The sequence below is a fragment of the Rhinopithecus bieti genome, unplaced genomic scaffold (genome assembly GCF_001698545.2).
Source record: "Rhinopithecus bieti isolate Rb0 unplaced genomic scaffold, ASM169854v2 scaffold_19663, whole genome shotgun sequence".
NCBI lineage: Eukaryota > Metazoa > Chordata > Mammalia > Primates > Cercopithecidae > Rhinopithecus > Rhinopithecus bieti.
Genome location: NW_016809524.1, coordinates 368,963 through 388,667, shown reverse-complemented (window position 1 = coordinate 388,667; position 19,705 = coordinate 368,963). Strand labels below are relative to the sequence as shown.

The 19,705-nt window shown below is 46.2% G+C and overlaps 1 protein-coding gene across 1 annotated transcript in view; it reads right to left on the bottom strand.

Moving 5' to 3' along the window:
- Nucleotides 1-1,885: 1,885 nt before the first annotated feature.
- Nucleotides 1,886-19,705, bottom strand: part of XYLT1 (xylosyltransferase 1) — a 369,249-nt gene continuing 351,429 nt past the window's right edge. Inside the window, exons 11-13 of the mRNA XM_017889619.1 lie at nt 16,888-17,221; nt 8,089-8,407; nt 1,886-4,144 (exon numbers count right to left, since the gene is read on the bottom strand). Of these exons, the coding sequence (XP_017745108.1) occupies nt 4,141-4,144; nt 8,089-8,407; nt 16,888-17,221 (657 nt within the window). The 3' untranslated portion in view covers nt 1,886-4,140. The remainder of the gene's footprint in view (nt 4,145-8,088; nt 8,408-16,887; nt 17,222-19,705) is intronic.

The window sequence follows — 19,705 nt, the reverse complement described above, 5'->3', positions numbered from 1 at the left end:
AAAAAAAAAAAAAAAAAACACAACTCTTAAAATCATGAATTTAATGAACTTAAACCAAGTAAATAGGCAGGAAAGAAATTCCAACTGACCCTTCAGTAGGCCCAGAAACCTCATTATTGAAGGTAAAAATCACAGCTTACTTTACAATGACCCATATTTTGACAAATACTATCCATTAAATGATGGTTGTAAAGACAGAATCTTGGACAAATGGCCCCATACCCATATTGTTAATTAAGATATATAGTCTCATTCACTTGTCCGTTCACTAAATATTCACTGAGTGCCCATACGCTGGACTCCCCTGTGCTAAATACTGGAGGCACCACAGTGAACAAGATCCTTATTCCTACGAAGCTTTTAGAAATTTATTCTTCCCTTGCAACTGAACTCATTTTCTGAGGACTTATCTCCGAGCGGAGGAAAGGGAGTTTGGGTGTAAGGTCAGGCTGGAAAGAAGTTTTGACAAATGAATCTTGAGTCCATCCATCTTTCTAAATATGTAGTCAGTCACCATCTCTCCTAAGCCAAGCTCAAGGAGGCTGAAGCTGACACAGCTCCCCATATATTTGCCCCTCTGTCTAATGGGGAGATATCTAGCCTATTTTGTTCTAGCTGCTAAAATCCTGTGTCTCAGTGCCTGTCTTCCTTTAAGGATTTTGAAGGGTGAATTAGAAGCATCTTTATGATGCAGGCATCTAGGCTCCCAACCCCTGGGGAAAACCCTCAGAAAACACATACACACATAATGAGCCAGCCTCAGGGGTGGAGGAACTGGTCTTCCCAATGACTTATGAAAGTCTCATTGGAAGATGGGAAACTTTGGTTCTAGACTTGACCCTGCTGACTATGGGTAGCTTCAAGCAAATCCCTTCACCTTTCTGGCTCTCTTGTAACTTTACCTACGGGGTGAAGGAACTAAAATGTGGATTTTCCCAAAGAAACATTTGAATTTCCATTTCTGATTGGATTCGTTAAGCTAAGGCTAGCCTGCTGTAACTGAAAGTCTCAGGGGCACAACAAAATACATGCTTATTTATTTTCACGTTGTAGTCAATAGGGGTGACTCTGGTCAAGTGGTCTTTTATGTGGCTATGCAGGGGCTCAGTTACCTTCCAATTTGTGGCTCTGCCTTCCTTTAAGATAGAGGCTGTGCAAAATTTCCAAAAAGACCACCAGAATAGGTCTATTGAATGAATGCACAAAATCAAGGTGATTCAAAACACTTGAGCTGGCAAATGGGGAAAGATTGAGACAGGAGAGACTCCAGTGGGAAGTTTTAGGGACCAGGGCTAGAGGTGCCACGTACCTATTCTACCTACATTCCATCGGCCTCCGGCCTGAGTCAGTCACATGGCCATGGCTAAGAGCAAGGAAGTCTGGGAAATGCAGTCTCGCTGTTCCATTGGCCTGACTCAGTCACATGGCCACAGCTAAGAGCAAGGCTATCTGGGAAATGTAGTCTGTGTGGTAAAGAAGAAAGGGAAACAGGTTTGCCAACCAACCAGTTGTGTACAGGAAACTGCAACTTTTCATGGCAGTTGCTTCTTATTCTCTACTCAGTAAGGGTTTAAAAATCATATACTTCTGCCTCAACCAGAATAAATTACTTATAGGAGGTTGTTGCTATAATCCAGTTAGAAGATGACAGCAGCTTTTATGAGGGAAATCTGTCCACACACCCAGTTTTTCCCAGGAGAGGCCATTTATGCTTGTAGTCTCAGCATCCCATCCATGTGGTACCTTCTTTTAACTCTCAAAAGTATCCCAGTTTGGATGATAAATTATATACTCATCCTATCTTCACCATGTAGATGATAGAAGAGAATATGAGATTGTGTAAAGATGCACAATATTGCTGAAAAGAAGCCACATACAGCCACTGTTCCATAAAGGCAGTATTTTTTTAATTTTAAAATTCTGCATCTGAAAACACAGTATGACAGAAAGCATCTATATACACCTGCAGTGTTTTTGGTATGATACAGTATTTAATACATCCACTGTTTTCTGCAAAAAATTTTGCTTTGTCAGACAGAAACAAACTTCCCTAGACAAAAAAATACAGCTAAGGCACAATTTTGTTGTTGTTGTTGTTCTGCTAAATAAAAAGACAGAAAAGGTGCAAAAATGGGCAGGTAATGCAATCATTTCTGAGAATCACATTCTACCTCAAGGAAAAGCATTCAGATGACTGGAACTTTGATTACTGGTCAATTTCAGATAGTTCAATATCTCTTAAAATACTCCTTTAAATAAATAGCAAAATATCTACATATTTCAGTGTGTGCCATTTGAATTCTGTTTTTAAAACTTTATTTACAGATTCTGTTTTTTAAAATCAACACATTACAAAATATTTCTGTACAGTTTTATGCATATTATGATCTATAACAAAATAGTTATTTTTAAAAACTATATCACCACGTCTTTGAAAACAATGAAGGGGACGGTAATAACTTACAGCGAGGCCTCTAAAACAAATACCCAAACAAATGCTATTGACAACATAATATTACAAAAAAAAGGCAAAAGGACTACAAAGACAATTGCGCACAATTCTAGTGAATTTCCTGTGAAAACCCTGGGGTTGTCTTTGGCCTCCATCAGCACTGGAGCAATGGAAGGGTAAAGAATAGAGTCTGAAGGTAGGAGAAGGGTGATCCCTTTGAGAACACTACCCATCCGGGAATATTTAGTGCTATCACTTTCCAGGCAGGAAGGACGAAGAGATAAATGGAGAACGTCTCCTGATTTACCCTTGAATGAAGTACATAAAGTCACCCAGTCTTGGGGCAGGGGAGGTTTGCAAAGCCTTTTCGAGCACTCTGCCGGTAATTAAGCCAGCCCATTACAGTGGCAATATGCTCTAAGAGAGTGCTTCAGGAGTTGGCTGAGCTTTAGATGAGCACCCAAGCCTTCATTTTGCCCATAGGAAAAATATAAGAACATTTTTCTTAAAGATGACATTTGTAAGCAATTTCTATAGCATCTGCAAACTACAGATTGACAGCCCCTCCCTTAGGAGGCTGCCACAGAAGCTTCACGATGCTCTTTCTTCTGCGATGTTGGTGGAGATGGGAGGGAAAGGATGGATGGTCAGCTTCCCAAAAATAATGTTAAGGCCACATTTCGAAAAGGAGAAACCTAAGGCTTTTTTTGTTTGTTTGTTTTGAAGGAGGGATGGGAGAAGCAAGTTGAAGGAACATGAGGGATGGAGTAGATGGCATTAGGGATGGGGATGACAAGGTGCAGAACCCGCTTTCTGGTGGTGTCTGTAGGCAGAGGCAGTTGGAATATTCCCAGCCAAGTGGAGAGGGAAGAGAGGCCACTTTCTCCCTGCATAAGCTTGGCAAGACCAGAGCCAAAGACAACGTGAGGGGTAGACACAGGTGGCGCAAGAAAGCCCTCCTCCATCTTAAGAGGGTCCTATACAGTATCTTGTTTGCAAGGTAAAAACAAACAAATAAAAAACTTCTAAGTTAGAGAGCCAGAGAGGAAGAGAGAGAGGAGAGAGAGAATTTGCATAGATCATACATTCAGCTCAAGCAGATTTGGACAACTTCGTTCCCCCCTCCCAGGTAAACTCAGCAGACACAATGAGGTAGCGCCTGTGGCAGACCCATGGGCAAAGTAAGGTAATTGAGGCAGAAGCAAACAGGACATCCCATGAGCCAGCACAGCCCTATGTGATTTCCAAAGAGGCTTTCAGGGATGGGGCAAGATGGCTGCCTACGCTTGGGATTTGGAGAGAGCCTGGCTGTTTCACACCCTACCTCCTCCTCCTCCTAGACTGTCCCACAAGGTGTAGCCCCAGGCAGATGTGGACCTCTGCATATCTAAGCGGCAGCAGTCCATTTCTTCAGATTCTGTTCCTTCTTCCCTTCAGCACAATCTTGGGACCAGGAGAGCTGAATGATCCATTACCCCTTTGTGGAACTGTCTCTTGGGGAGGGGAATTTGACTCAGCAAGAGGTCCCCATTTAGAGTTCAACATGGGCTGTTATTTTTGCCCTGACTTGATGCTGGCTTTTTTCCTCTTCTACCAGGGCAATGCATAATCTCACTTTAAACCACCTCGCCAGAGAGCAGAGGTTGCTGGCAGTGCACACGTGGAACAGTGGAATTTTTCTTTGCCCACTATCTGTTTAAAACAAACAAAAAAACCGACATTGAAAAAATCAGATTTTTTTTTCAAAAAATCTGGATTTCTGGCTTCCTTTCCAAATTGGAAGATTCCACTACACTGTGCTTACATTTTTAACATACAATGATAGGTTGGGGCTGAGTAGCAGCTGCTCGTTCCGGGTAGGTCATGTTCATGTCAGTAAGACCACAGTCCCCATCCCCACTCCCATCATGCCCTTTTGTCTCACACCAACCATTTCACTCATCTGTGCTAGTATCCTGGGCTCCGTAAGCATCTGTAACCCCTACCACAGTGTGTGGCTTTGATCCTGTAGGTCTAGCTTGCTGTCTTTAAAGCGGAGTGCTTTAAAGCGGACAGCTGCTTCTAGAATGTACACCTCTCCACCCTTGGATGCTGCTGGAGAGCCGGTGCTCCAAATCCTCAGTGAACTTGGTTGTGGAAGGGCTCTTTATTCATACCCTACTCCTGGTAGCTACTGCCCTGCTCTCTGTATCTTTCTGGCAGAAAGCTTAAGGTTCTAACCAGTGTCTTCTGACTATTTGCCAACTAGAGAACCAGAGGGAAACATGGTCTTCAAACACCCAAACTTGTGCCCAAAGTAGAAGCAATTGCAGTGAGCGAGAAGTGGGGGCGGGTCCTGTGGTTCTGCTCATCCTCTCTAAACTCCATTTGCATTTTAGAAGTTAAACCCACAATGAGAAATGAAGCCAGGACTCATGATCTCACCAGGAAAGCCTTTTTTTCCCTCTGCAAAGGGAGAAAGCAGTGTACTTCTTACAACACAGGGGAATTGCTCACTGCGTCCTTGGAGACACACTGCTTTATGCGTGGACCAGGAAGTGAAGTGGGATGTGGGAAGGCTGGCTGTCTCCTGAGCTCAATTTCTGCCTGAATGTCACTCAGTGAGTGGGACACTATGGAGGGCTGCAGCCTAAGGAATGCTTCCTTCTCTCCACAAACCGACACCCCAAGGCCCACCATGAAGCCTTCCTGAGTTTCTAGGGACCTCGTCACTGGCTCAGCTCATAGGTGCTGTGCCCTGCAGGCTTATAGGTTTCCAAAGACCACAGCCCTATGCTTTTGAAGTCTTCCAGAACCCAAGCTCCAGGCTGTCTGACAATGGCCTCCAGCAAATAAATCATTCTCAGGCAGGTTAAAAAAAAAATATTTTCCCCGGAAAAACATCCTCTTTTCTCAAATCATGCTGGGCTTTGTTTGGGATTTTCCTTTTTTTTTTTTTTTTTTTAAAACCAAATGTAATATCTGCAACCTTATTCTCTGGTCTCTAATAACATTAGAGAAGGCAGAGGAATACTGTGTGACTTCTCAGCTCCCCGAATTAGCTGTGGTGAGGAAGAAATGAAGTCACAGGAAAAAGGGAAGGGTCCCCAGAGTCAGCCAACTCTGCCATTTCTCCACTTGTTCCAGGATAAAAACAAAAAAAGGCAGACATGTTAGTGGGTGCAGGAGGGACCCCATCTTGACGTCTGCAAGTTCACATTATGCGCAGGGACTTGCCACTGCTGAGTCCCCAAAGCCACTGCAAATAACGCTGCGAACACAAAGCACTAGTGGCCCAGCAAGGAGGGTGAAAGGGAAGTTCCTGAAGTGGCTTCAGCAGCCCCAGGGAAACCGTGGCCAGAGGCAGAGGCCGGGAGCAGAAAGAGGATGTGGTACCCAGCTTCTGGCCACTATAGAGTCTGTAAAAGAGATCATAGGGGCTTTCTGAGAAAAGTACCGTGAAATCCCTAGAATCGCTGTTGAGAATGACTATCTCCTGGGCTCTGCTGCCTGGATCTGATGACCCTCTTCCTGAGATGGATCTCGCTCAAAGGAGCCTGTTTCTCTCCGTTAAGGTCGCATGGATGCCCATGATTAGATGGGCCATGGGAAGGCATCCATGGAGCAAGCAGGGATGGGCTCTCTGCAGCTAAGCACATTCCCCACCCACCCACCCCTCCAAAGCTTTCTGCCTGTTGACTCTTTCCGTGGCCTTGTGGCGGGGGGGTGAGTTTGGAGGAGGATGGGAGGCTCAGGAATGCCAATACTCTTAGGATCTGAGGGAGAGATGAGGCTGACACTCTGTATAAGGAAAAAGCGAAGCTCCAACGGTCCCCAAGGCACCCCACTCAAAGCCAGTGGAAGATGCGGGTTGGAGCTTTCTTGGCATGGTGTTCAATGCCCCTGCTTTACTCTGAGGATGAGGAGGATGGGGAGTAGACGCAGAGAGAGAGACACCAGAGGGTGGGAAAAGGGGCCTTTTGTGAATAAAGGCAGCTGCAGTTAGTAAGATAACATAATTGACAAGCTGCAAAAACAGCACCTACTAATTAGTCATTGACTAAAACATATAAATAATAAATACCTAAAGTGACCATTCTCTACATCCTCCATTGCTAACAGGACATCCTGCTTTGCGAGGTTTGGGATGGGGCAAATACAAAACGAAGGGCAGCCCCTTTAAACCTATGCTGGAGAGAAGTGTCAGGACTGGCTCTCCATGGGAAGGGCAGATGGCTACCAGGGGTGAGCCCTTTTTCCAAGGGAATCCCATCATTCAGGGGAGGTGGGATTACAGGAGCAAGGGAGGCCTCCTGCGAAGGGCTCTCCTGGTGAACAGGGATGACACTCCAAGGGGCTCGTGGCAGGGAAACCTTTTGGGTTTCTGGTAACTCAAACACTTGAATCATACTGTTTTTTGTTGTTTAAATAACCTTCCCACTTTTATGTTGCATGTCCCGTTGAGCCTGTTGGCTCCTTGGATTAGGAAGGGCATGAAATTAAAAACCAAATCTGAAATGCTATTTCCTGGACGGGAAAAGTCTGGTTCATGCGTTTGGTCACTCCCAACAGCACCGGCGTGCAACTGACAAAGGGTTTGTGTGTCTGACCTCAGAACAGAAGGGCTCTGGCAGGGGACGGGTGCTGCTGTGCTGTCTAGCTCAGTTTTGCTCCAAGCATTGCTTTGTGAGTTTCACGGCGTTGCCTTGTGAGTTTCACGGGGTTGCCTTGTGAGTTTCATGGTCATGGCCATCAAAGTTCCCATTTTCAAGGATCAAAGAAGGTCATGGTCTTGAGTTTGGTGCTCACAAACATCATTCTATTTCTGCTACTTTGTGTGGCAGCCTTGAGGGAAGGAGGCCTAGACCCCTGGACAGGTGGCAGTTGCACTTGTGGCTGGACCTTGGCCATGCCACATCAAAAGGCTTTCCCACTTACCTAGTTACTAAGGAGAATAGCTCAACCCAAGGAGGGCTGCTGAGAGGCTCAGAGCTCTCCCAAGGCTGCAGCCTCCATGGGAAAGGGACCACGACCAAGGCTGGCACAAAAGTCCCTCAGCCAAGAGAGGAGCAGAAAGATGAACCAAAGGGCGAGGCTGGAGTCTGAACCCATGGTTGGTCTGGGCAGTGCTTGTCAAACTGGCATTTGCAGAGCCCTTGGGTTCTGAAGAGGTACTGTAGGAGATACCCTGGGCAAGGGGACCGACCGAAGGGCTGAGCTTTGGGAGAGAACCTTGGACTCTTCGGCTTCAACCAGAGCAGGTTGGATTTCGTCCGCACCCTGAACTCCACTTATGACTGTGCTCAGTAAACAAAGTTCTGCTGCTTAAAATAAAAGTTTGAAAATCACTCATCTGGGGGCGGGGTGGGTCACTGGACGGGGAAGACAAGGAACCTGTAGGACTTGAGGATCAACCAGAAGAGGTGAGACCGTCACAGTGCAGGGACTGAGCCGTCCCACCCTTGCCAAAGGCAGGTTGTTGGCTGATCCTGCTTTGACCTGCTGACCTTCCCTTTCCATCATTCTATGGCCAGGAGAGACCCATTCTCAGAGGGTGCCCCCCCCAGGGTGGGAGGCCAGGGTTCAGGCCCCACAACCCCACTGGCTGCTTTCCTGTTGAGATCCTGCTGTGGCCCACTCCTCGTGCCCAGTGCTACCTGAGCCGGCCATCAGGTTTGACCGCTCCCAGCTCCGACTTGGGGTCAGGGCTGAAGGAGCTCCAGGCCGTCTGGCTGCAGATCTGCATGACCCGGCAGGCCGTGGGGCCCGTGGCACAGATGTCCATGGCAGTCCACATCCCGCCCACCAACGAGTCCAGCCATCCCTCTAGCACTGTGCCCGCGGAGGCTGCGTTCCTCCGTGCCTGCTCCACCTGGGTGGGGCTGATGGGCAGGCTGAGGACGGGGTTCAGGCTCTGGAAGCTTTGCTCCATGTAGGCGTTGCGGTGGGGCCCATTGTGCAGCTTCAGTGCCTCCTCTGAAAGACAAAGGGAACAATCTGAGCATTAGAACAGCCACCAATAGGATGCCTAGTCATACTTAACCCTGTGCCTGGTGCTGCACTGGGCATCACGCATCGCCTCATTTAATTCACATGACAATCTCATGAGGAAGTTCTTTTAGCAGTCCCATTTCACAGCTGAGAAAACTGAGCCCGTAAGGACAGAGCCCACTCTGTACAGGGCCTGGTGCATGCCTTTATTCATTCAACACATGTTTACAGAGCACCTTTGATAGTGCAGACACTGATTCAGCTGATACATATTTTTAAGCACCTACATTGTGCCAGGCATTCAGTCAACACATATTTATTAAACACCCATGGTCTGCAAGGCACTGTCTCATTTGATAAAGGTATATTAAGTACCTATTAGGTACCAGGATCTATTCTAGGTGCTGGAGCAAACCAGATAGGAAGGTTAAGATCCAGTGGAGGGAGAACAACAACAAAGAAATAAACAAGTAGATAAATAAGGTTATTTCAGGCAGTGGTAAGTGTCACGAAGGCAAAAAAAAAAAAAAAAAAAAAAAAAAAAAAAAAAAAAAAAAAAAAACCAGGGTATTGAGAGAAGAGGGTGGCAAACTGCAGTCCTTGGACCTAATGTGGCCTGTGTTTGTAAATAAAGTTTTATTGGAACATGGCTGTGACCATGTATTTGTATATTGTTTATGGCTGCTTTTGTGCTACCAGAGCTGAGTACTTGAGACAGAGACTGTATTTAACCCAACAAGTTGAAAATATTTTCTATCTAGCCCTTTACAAAAAACGTTTGTTGACCCCTGGGTTAGAGAGTGACAGGGTGTTTATGTTAGACAAGGTGGGTAGGGGAGACCTCTCTGGGGAAATGACATCTGAGCTGAGTGATGATTAACATACAGATCCTGGGGAAGAGAATTCTGGGCAGAGGGAACAGCAAGTGCAAATCTGAATTAAGCCTCTTTCCCCAAATCACACAGATGCTGAGTGTCGCAGCCAAAGTCTGTACCCAGGTCTGTTTGGGGAGCCCAGATCTCAGCTGCTGAGTGTCCACCTTGTACTCTGCATAAGTTGGATTTCTGCTTCCTAGAAGCCTAAGACAGGGTGCATGAACTGACCACAGCACAATCACTCTGGAAGTATGAAGTCTGAACCTGGTTGAGGCGGGATGGGAGTTCGAAGTAGCTCTCAGAACAGTGCTGCCTTGCTGGGCCCCTCCTATGTGCCAGTCACTTTGTGAAGCACTTCATACAAGAGCCCAGGTACCACAGATGCAAAGCCGTCTGGTTTTGCATCCCCACGTCCAACATACCAGGTGTGTGACTTCTGACCTCCATGCCTTGTACCTCAGTTTCCTCATCAATAAAATGGGTCAAGTACTAATACCTTCCTTCTCGCTTTGTGAGGCTTAAATGGGCTGACTCATAGAAAGTGTTTACAAATGACACCCAGCGTATACTAAGTGCTGGGAAAAGCTTAGCTAGTGATACGGTTTGGCTATGTCCCCACCCAAATCTCACCTTGAATTGTAGCTCCCATAATCCCCACTTGTTGTGAGAGGGACCTGGTGGGAGGTAATTGAATCATGGTGGGTTTTTCTCTTGCTGTTCTTGTGATAGTGAATAAGTCTAATGAGATCTGTTGAGTTTTTTTTAAAGGGGAGTTCCCCTGCACAGGCGCTCTTGCCTGCCACCATGTAAGATGTGCCTTTGCTTCTCCTTTGTCTTCTGTCATGATTGTGAGGCCTCCCTGACCATGTGGAACTGTGAGTCCATTAAACTTCTTACCTTTATAGGTTACCCAGTCTTAGGTATGTCATTATTAGCAGCATGAGAACAGACAAATACAGCTAGGATTAATTACTGTTGATATTAGTCCATAATCCTCAGATACCTAAAAAACTAGGGGGTCTGGTTTTATCATCCCTATTTTACAGATGGGGAAACAGAGGCAGCTGGAGTTAGAGACAGATCTGGGGTTAAATCCAGGACTGACTAACTCCAAAGGCAGTGCTTATCACTCACCATGTTATTCTATTGCTCAGGGTCATCGCCAAGGTCTGATATTTCACTCATGCAAAAATTCAAACAATTGAGCCGGGCACGGTGGCTCACACCTGTAATCCCAGAACTTTGGGAGGCTGCGGCAGGTGGATCACTTGAGGTCAGGAGTTCGAGACCAGCCTGGCCAACATGGTGAAACCCTGTCTCTACTAAAAATACAAAAATAAGCCAGGTGTGGTGGCTGATGCCTATAATCCTAGCTACTTGGGAGGGTAAGGCAGGAGAATTGTTTGAACCTGGGAGGCAGAGGTTGCAGTGAGCCAAGATCACACCATTGCACCCCAGCCTGGTTGACAGAGTGAGACTCCATCTCAAAAAAAAAAAAAAAAAAATTTCAAAAAATTGCAACCTCAGGCATAAGTGGGTTAAACGGTAACATGTACATGACAGGGACTATTACTACCTCCCAGGGCTTCACAATGGGGAATCAGGAAGTACAGCAATTTAGGGTGAAGGAAAGAAGGTATATACTTCTATTAGTTCTAATATTTTGGAGACATTCACATTCATTGCTTGTTTTATTGCTTAGTAGAAGCACATAGTTTTTTTTTTTTTTTTTTTTTTTTTTTTTTTTTAAGAAAGGCTGGCCAATGAGTCTGGTGAGTTGTGCTTTACCAAATCAGGTTTTGCAAGAGCTGAGATAGCTAGGATTACAAGAAACCTTCCAAGATAATGCAATGTTCAGAAGACAGTGCTTCCTGTTTGCCTGACAGCAGCTGCCACCACCAAAGGCACCCAGGATAGCCTGGATGATTAACAAGTGTCTAGAGTAGGCAAGAAGAAGGAAGAAAGACCATATGCTTACCCTTCTAAAAGCAATGAGAATAGCAGATGAATTCAAAATATGCCTTGACTAACACAGACAAGATCATCATTCCTTTAATTCCCAATGCCCCGGGAAGCAAAAGGGTTGGGTCCTGTGGTTTGGATGGGCACAAGTGGGAGGAAGGAGGTGAGCCATCATTGAGCACATACTCTGTCTTGCAAGGGTTTAGCAAAGCTGCTTTCTCTCATGGTAGTTAGGAGCCACTGTGTTTGGAAGTCTGGTCTTAACCCATCTTTCTCTAATACAGGGTAGGGTGGGTAGCTCCAGCCCCACCTGCCAGGAGAACAGGGCCTGCCGTCTTTGGTGCAGGCCCTAATTCCTCTATCAGAGCCCCTCAGCACCTCCATTCTGCAGAGTGAGAAAGTGGAGCATGAGGAGATACTGAAACTGACAAAAGGCAGGACATTCAAAGGGAAAAGAACATCTAACAAATACGCGAACACTGGGAACCAAACATTGTGGTTGATGGAAAAAACCCTTATGAGAAATGAGGTTAATGTGGGAAACGCTATTACAATATTAGCTTGCGATGCTCACCTCTATAATTAAATTTTCCTCAATTCCACCTCATCGGATTTCTTGCGATTACCAGGGACGCATCAATAGAAAATTACTCTTGATGAATCATTTTACAAATTGCATTGCTCCCACCTTCGTGTTCACTGTCATTCATTGGAATATCGCTAACAAATACAATTACTGAGGACAGGAAGGCTGCTCTCGGTGGGGGTAAAACGACCCCTGAGTTATCCTGGGCGTGTGTGGGGAGATCCCTGCCTTCCTTAGAAACCCTAGAAGAAAACACTGGAAAAATCAGGACCCCATGAATGGCCCCCAGGCTACTCTACTGGCATGGGTGTGTATTCAGGAACACTGCTTCATTCTGTCCAGCAGGTGTACCTGAAGCAGCGAAGACACAGCCGATTACACCCCTCTCCTCCATGTCTGGCATTGGGAATCCTTAGGGATGCTAAAGATGTGAACTTGATCAAGAAGGAACCTAAGACCTCTAAGAGGGTGGGATTGGGCCTGGTCAGCTCTGGAGGGCCTGTCGTTTGCCTGGTTCATAGGGGAAGAAGGAACAGGCTTCCAGCTCAAGAAAACATGAGGTCTCTATCTTTCTGCTTGCTCTGCACAAAGACAGCAGAAGCTGAGCATTCCCTTTGAGACTGCTATGATAGAGGATTGATTGACTGATTTTTTTTGAGACGGAGTCTTACTCTTGTTGCCCAGGCTGGAGTGCAGTGGTGTAATCTCAGCTAACCGCAACCTCCACTTCCTGGGTTCAAGCGATTCTGCCTCAGCCTCCCGAGTAGCTGGGATCACAGGCACGCGTCACCATGCCTGGCTAATTTTGTATTTTTAGTAGAGACGGGATTTCTCTATGTTGATCAGGCTGGTCTCGAACTCCTGACCTCAGGCGATCTGCCCACCTCAGTCTCCCAAAGTGCTGGGATTACAGGCATGAGCCACTGTGTCTAGCCTATTTACTTACTGTTTTGGAGACAGAGTCTTGCTCTGTCGCCCAGGCTAGAGTGCAGTGGTGTGATCTTGGCTCACTGCAACCTCTGCCTCCTGGGTTCAAGCGATTCTCATGCCTCAGCCTCCTGAGTAGCTGGGATTACAGGCACCCACCACCATGCCTGGCTAATTTTTTGTACTTTTAGGAGAGACGGGGGTTTCACCACATTGGCCAGGCTGGTCTTGAACTCCTGACCTCAAGTTCACCTCAGTCTCCTAAAGAGCTGGGATTACAGGCGTGAGCCACTGCACCCGGCTGTGATAGTGGTTTTTGTCCACGGTTCTGGGCTCAGAACTCCTGTAACCCTTGTTACAGTGTTTTGTTACAGTGTTGGGCACTTTAGGACTCAGGAAATAGAATCTCTCTCTCTCTGGCCTCCTCCTGTCCCCCTTCTCCTGCCCAATGCCGGAATCTAATCAGATTGTGGGTGATAGGACTCTCATTCCAAAGGGGGCCCTAACGCACACCCTGGAGGAAGGAATTATTGCACAGAGGGCCAAGGAGAATCTGAACAGACAGGCCTCGCTGGGTTAGGTCAGACCCTTTTTGTCCAATCACATTTTGACACGGTTGTCATGCTTCAATCATGGATAACCAATGAAGTTTTCATAAAAGGCCCAAAGGACAGGGTTTGAGGAGCTTCTGGAGAGCTGAACACGTGGTAGCTTCTTCACTGGAAAGTAAGGAAGAAGTTATCCACCTGCCGGGAGGGTGGGCACCCCAATGCCATGGGGACAGACTCATCCACCTGCCAGGAGGGTGGTGGACCCCAATGCCATGGAGACAGATTCATCCACCTGCCGGGAGGGTGGGCACCCCAATGTCATGGGGACAGATTCATCCACCTGCTGGGAGGGTGGGCACCCCAATGCCATGGGGACAGAAACTCCTGCACTCAGGACCTCTCTAGACCTTGCCCTCTGTATAGCTTCATCTGGCTGTTGATCTGTATCCCTTAAAATATCTTTCATAACAAACCAATAAATGTAAGTGTTTCCCTGAGTTCTGTGAGCTGCTCTAGCAGAGTAATTGAGCCCAAAGAGGGGGCTGTGGGAACCCCAATTTGAAACCACTTCGTCAGAAGTTCCAGAGGCCCAGACTTGAGATTAGCAGGCAGGAGGGGGTGGTCTTACGGCACTGAGCTCTCACTCTGTGGTGTCTGATGCTACCTCTGGGTGGAGAATGTTGGAACTGAATTGGGGGATACCCAGTTGGTGTCCACTGCAGAACTGATTGCTTGCTTGCCGACGGGGAAAATTCTCCCACGTATTTTGCTGTCATGGAAGTCTTCTGTGTTGATTATGGCAGTGTGAGAGCAGAGGAAAAAGTGGTTTGAGAGCTTTTCCCAAACAACTCCTTTGCTAGGACTCCAGGCACCTCCTCCCCACTGCTGCGTCCCCATCCCCTTGCATCATTAGCTAAAGGGCACCCAATCCAGAACTCTTTGAAACTAACAGGCTGTAATGCATTTCTGGTTTTTGAGTTTGTGATCTGTTAGATGGACATGAACAATTCCAAATATAGACAGATCCAGACATCCTGTTTCTAAAAGTTTGTGTTATGGATGTGCCTGCACAGAGATGTACAATTTTATGTTTAAGACTCTTCCTTGTTGGGGCTGGGTGTGGTGGGTGGCTCATGCTTGTAATCCCAGCTCTTTGGGTAGCCGAGGTGGGAGGGTTGGTTAGAGCCAGGAGTTTGAGACCAGCCGGGACAACACAGTGAGAACACACCCCTACAAAAATAGTAAAAAAAAAAATAGCCGGGCATGGCGGCACACTCCTGTAGTCTCAGCTACTTAAGAGGCTGAGGTGAGAGAATTACTTGAGCCCAGGAGCTTGAGGCTGCAGTGAGCTAGGACTGCATGACTGCACTCCAGCCTAGGCAAAAGGGCCAGACCTAAATTCTTTTTTTTTTTTTTGAGATAGAACCTCACTCTGTCACCCAAGTGGAGTGCAGTGGCACAATTTCGGCTCACCCACCTCCCAGGTTCAAGCGATTCTCATGCCTCAGCCTCTCAAGTAGCTGGAACTACAGTTGTGCGCCACCACACCTGGCTAATTTTTGTATTTTTAGTAGAGGCAGGGTTTCACCATGTTGGCCAGGCTGGTCTCGAACTCCTGGCCTCAGGTGATCTACCTGCCTCGTAATCCCGGCACTTTGGGAGGCCAGGTATGAGCCATGGCACCCAGCCAACCTCAGTTACTTTAAAAAAAAAAAAAAAAAGACTTTTCCTTGCAGTATTATCAATAACATCATTATCATCATCAACAAAAACTTATGTGTTCACCAATAGGGGAACAGATACATTGTGGTTCTTTAACCCAGTGGAATATCATGTAGCTGGTAGTTTCATATATACTAACTTAGAAAGTTAAAAAAAAAAGCAATCTTACAGTACAAAATGTATGATTTCATTTTTTAAAATAGCAAAGGTTTTGTGATTTATGATGTGTGTTATGTTTATGCTTTAAAAGTACTGAAAAACTTCTAAAAGGATTCACACCAAACTGTTGGCAGTGGTTTCTCTAGAGGTAGGATCTGAGCAGGGAGAAAGGCTTTCCCCTTAATAAAAGGAGGTGAAAAGAGGGGAAATAGAAGTGTAAACATAAACCCTTTGAATAGACAAAGAAAAAAGGCAGGTTAGGAACCGACATCCCAGGCCCTGTTCTCCATGGGGATGGAAACCCTGACCTGAATTTCATGTTAATTTTGTGTTTCATTTCCTAACAGCTGCCTTTGACACATGCCTTTGACACATGAAATAAGATATTGTTGACTTTGCCTGTTTTTGAACTTGACATAAATGCATCATAATGATTTATCTATGATATTTCCTCCTCAACACTATGTTTTAGGGACTCATCCAAGCCAACACATGCCATGCTTTACTGATACTCACTGCTGCCTAATATTCCATTGTATGAACAGGCAGCCAATTGCTTTTCCTTTCCAGTGTCAGACAATCAGACTGTTTCTGGTTTTGTGCTGTTAAGAATAATTCTCATGTGAGCATTCTATACATGTGAGCATATATAGGTATAGGGCCTATACCTGGGAGTGAAATGTCTATGGTAGGGTGTGTGTATGTTCAGCTTTACTAGGAGATACTAAACCATTTTCTAAACTCATTTCATCTTAGCACTTCACCCTCCCACTAGCACTGCATGAATGCCTGTTACTCCTAGCCTTAGTAACACAGGTTCTTATCTAACTGTCACGCATTTCCCAATAACATGGGTATGAAGTGGAACCTCTCTTTGCTTTAAATTTTCATTTCTCTCATTTTTAATGAGGCTGAACATCTTTTTCTGGGTGTGAGGGGCCATTCATGTTCTCTCCTCCTTTTCTCTCTTTTATGGCAGGGTTGGTGGTGGTTTTTTTTTTTTTTTTTTTTTTTTTTTTTTTTTTTTTTAAAGAGCCAGATAGTAAGTATTTTTGGCTTTGTGGGCCATGCAGTCTCTGTCACAAGGATTCAGTTCTGCTACTGTAGCTCTAAAGCAGAAGCAGGTAACGTGTAAATGAATGAGCGTGGTGACTGTGTTCCAATAAAATTTTATTTACAAAAACAGGTAGTGGGCTGGATTGGCCAACTTCTGATTCATGGCATTTCTTTATAAATTCTGAAGATAAGTACTTTAAAAAAATGTAGCAAGTATCTTCCACTATTAGGTGGTTCATCTTTTCCACCTGGTGTATCATATTTTTGATGAACAGAAATTCCTGTTGTGGATTTTTTAAAATAGTCAACAAGATTTGCTAATCCTTAATACCTGCCTGGATGTATTTCCCAGCTTGTCTTCAATATGATCTAGGCCTTCTGGAAGTTCAGTGGGAGAGCATCTAACAAACAGGTACCTAATACCTACATAGGTGACACCTCAGTGTGCGGGTAGGAAATTAGATGGTTCTCTAGGGAAACGCAGAGAAAAGTACTGAGAGCAAGGAGTACCGTTCTGCAAGGACGCTGCTTGCCCTACATCTGAGCAGTGCTGCCTACCAACACCAAAAACCCTCGGGTTCCCCGGGGAAGGAATATTTCCCCCACAGAGATACTAGGAGTACTCACCCGGTTTGATGGGCTGCCTGTTGGAGAAGGTCAGAGGCGCAACGAGGAATTTGGTCTCTGCAACTGGCACCCAGTGATGGAGAATTTTCACTGTCCAGACCCCAGGCCTCAGGGGCAAGTTCAAAGGGGGCTTGTAGTGCGTGAATTCGGCAGTGGACTCAATCAGGATGTCGTAGGTGGCTGCGATGACGTTGACGGGATCCACCCAAATGACAGTCACGGTCACGTTGGGCCCCTTCCCCCACTTCTGCATACCCACCGGCTCATCCATGGGCCCCAGGAGACCCCCAAAGTTGCGGAACAGCCGCTCCTTGGCATCCCAGTCAGTGCCAACCTAAAACGGGAGTGAATTCTGAAGTCACTGGGCCTGAACTAGGGTGCTAGGTCTCAGGAAGGCCTAGGATCCCCTTTGTTAGCTTTCATATACCCATTTTACAGATGAAGAAACTGAGGATCCAACTAAGTCACCTGCTCAAGGTTGCACAGCTTATAAGCAGAAGATCTGGGATCTGGTCTCAGTCTGAAGGATCACAAGGCCTGTGGTCCTTTTATTAAACCACCGGGCCTCCTGTGCCTCTTGTATGGCGTGTGCTTTGAAAAGAAAACCAAACATGGACTGAATGAGTGAATGAATGAATGAATGAATGAATGCCTTGCTTGCAGGCCATTCCACAGAAACATACACCCTGCCACTCAACAGGTATAGCTGGTTTCCACTTCCATCCTTGGTTTTCCAAATCACACACCTCCACTTTGTGCAATGGTTCTGAACAAGAATAGAGGTTATGTTATTACAGCTGCTCTATCATACGCTAGAGACCCTGAGCATTGCCTGTCATCTACGGGGGTTTAAATAGGTTTCCTAGGAAGAGACAGCTCTGGCTTTCTCAAGGCACCTAGAGCTGGAACGTAAGCATGAGAGTCATCCTGCGATCCTTCCTTCCTGCCAGCCAGCTGGGGATGTGTGCGCCTGTGACCCACCGCAATCCTCTCTGGGCTTCCCTCCTTCCACTTGTGCCACCAGCAGTTTCTTCTATATCCTGTAGTCAGAAAGGCCTGGTAAAATGTCCTCTTACTGCTGCCCCCAGGCTTCTTAGTGCAGTCAGAGTCTGAGCTCGCCCCGTCCTCCAACTCCATGACCCCCTCCCCATCTTTCTCCAGGATGCCTTGTATTAGCCACCTCAATCAAGGCAGGTTCATTTCCAGCTCAGCATTCCTGCACCATCTGCCCTGTATGGAATACGCCTTCCTTGCACGGCCAGCCCCTTATGTCTAAAGCTGCCTCACAGAGTCTTTACCTGACCACCCCCCACCCCAAATTTCAAATGGACCTTCAGTCAATCTGTGTCATTCCCTCTCGCTTTATTTTCTTCCTACCAGTGGTGATAAGCACTATCTCAGAGTCGTCTGTCGATGTATTTATTCCTTATCTCCTCCAGCTGTAATATAAGCTCTGTGTGAACGGGGGCTTTACCTGGCTGGTTCTCTGCTCTTTCTTGGTGCCTACTACCATGTTTAGTACACGGTAGGTGCTCGAGCAATGTTGAATGAATGGGTGAATGGCTTGACCAAAAAATGAATGAACTAGGGAGATTCCTGACAATGAGCTTTGTGGTTATTTCAAATCAAATTAAATCAGGGGTCGTCTAATTTGAAAAAAGAGATCTCCCCCAGGTGGATTCATTTAGTGGTTTATGAGGACAAAGCATGTAGGCATGTTGGGGCAAATAACGGGTACAGTATGAGCTTGCACTGCCTCTGTTGTCTTCCCATGATTAGCAACTCTAATGTGTGTGTGCATGAAGGTCGGGTGTGGATACACACACCTACATTCTGAGATTTCCTATGTGCAGGGGAAATAAGAGCTGATCTAGTTTCTCATTGTTCTTGCAAGAGTTACTATGTCAGTCCATTCTTTACCCAGGATACAGAGCTCCACTGCTAATATTTGCTGAGGGATTACAGTGTGCCAGGCAGACATGTCCATTCATTTGATGCTCCCAAATCCATAAAGGGGAGACCCTTGTCATTATGGTTCACTTTACAGATGTGGAAACTGAGTCTCAGAGAAGTGAGATAACTTGCTATGGTCAGAGGGGGCAGAGCCAGCATGGGAACCCAGGAAGTCCAACCCCAGAGGCTGCATTCTCATCCACTATGCTACATATTGCCTCCCATTCATTAATTCATTCACTCTCAGTCATTCATTCACCCAACACATATAAACCGAATCCCTACTGCCTACCAGGGGTGGCTGCCATCCGTGTACACTCACTGGCACGTATCTTGCTTTCAGTTTTCATCAGGACAGAGACTAAAGATTAGGACTAAGAAAGTATCCTGAGGGCCGGGCGCGGTGGCTCAAGCCTGTAATCCCAGCACTTTGGGAGGCCGAGGTGGGCGGATCACAAGGTCAGGAGTTCGAGACCAGCCTGACCAATATGGTGAAACCCCGTCTCTACTAAAAATACAAAAATTAGCCGGGAGTGATGGTGGACGCCTGTAGTCCCAGGTATGCGGGAGGCTGAGGCAGGAGAATTGCTTGAACCTGGTAGGTGGAGGTTGTAGTGAGCTGAGATCAGGCCACTGAACTCCAGCCTAGGAGACAGAGAGAGACTCCATCTCAAAAAAAAAAAAAAAAAAACAAAACAAAAAAAACAAAACAAAAAACAAACAAACAAAAAAACAAGCAAGCATCCTGAGAGTAACAGAGGTAGTTACTACTCTGACGTTCCTGCAGGGGCTGCTGTCCCTCCCAGACTTAAGAAATCTTGGTATTTTTCTACTACCCTGTGGATCAGCAGGGACCAGTGCCTTC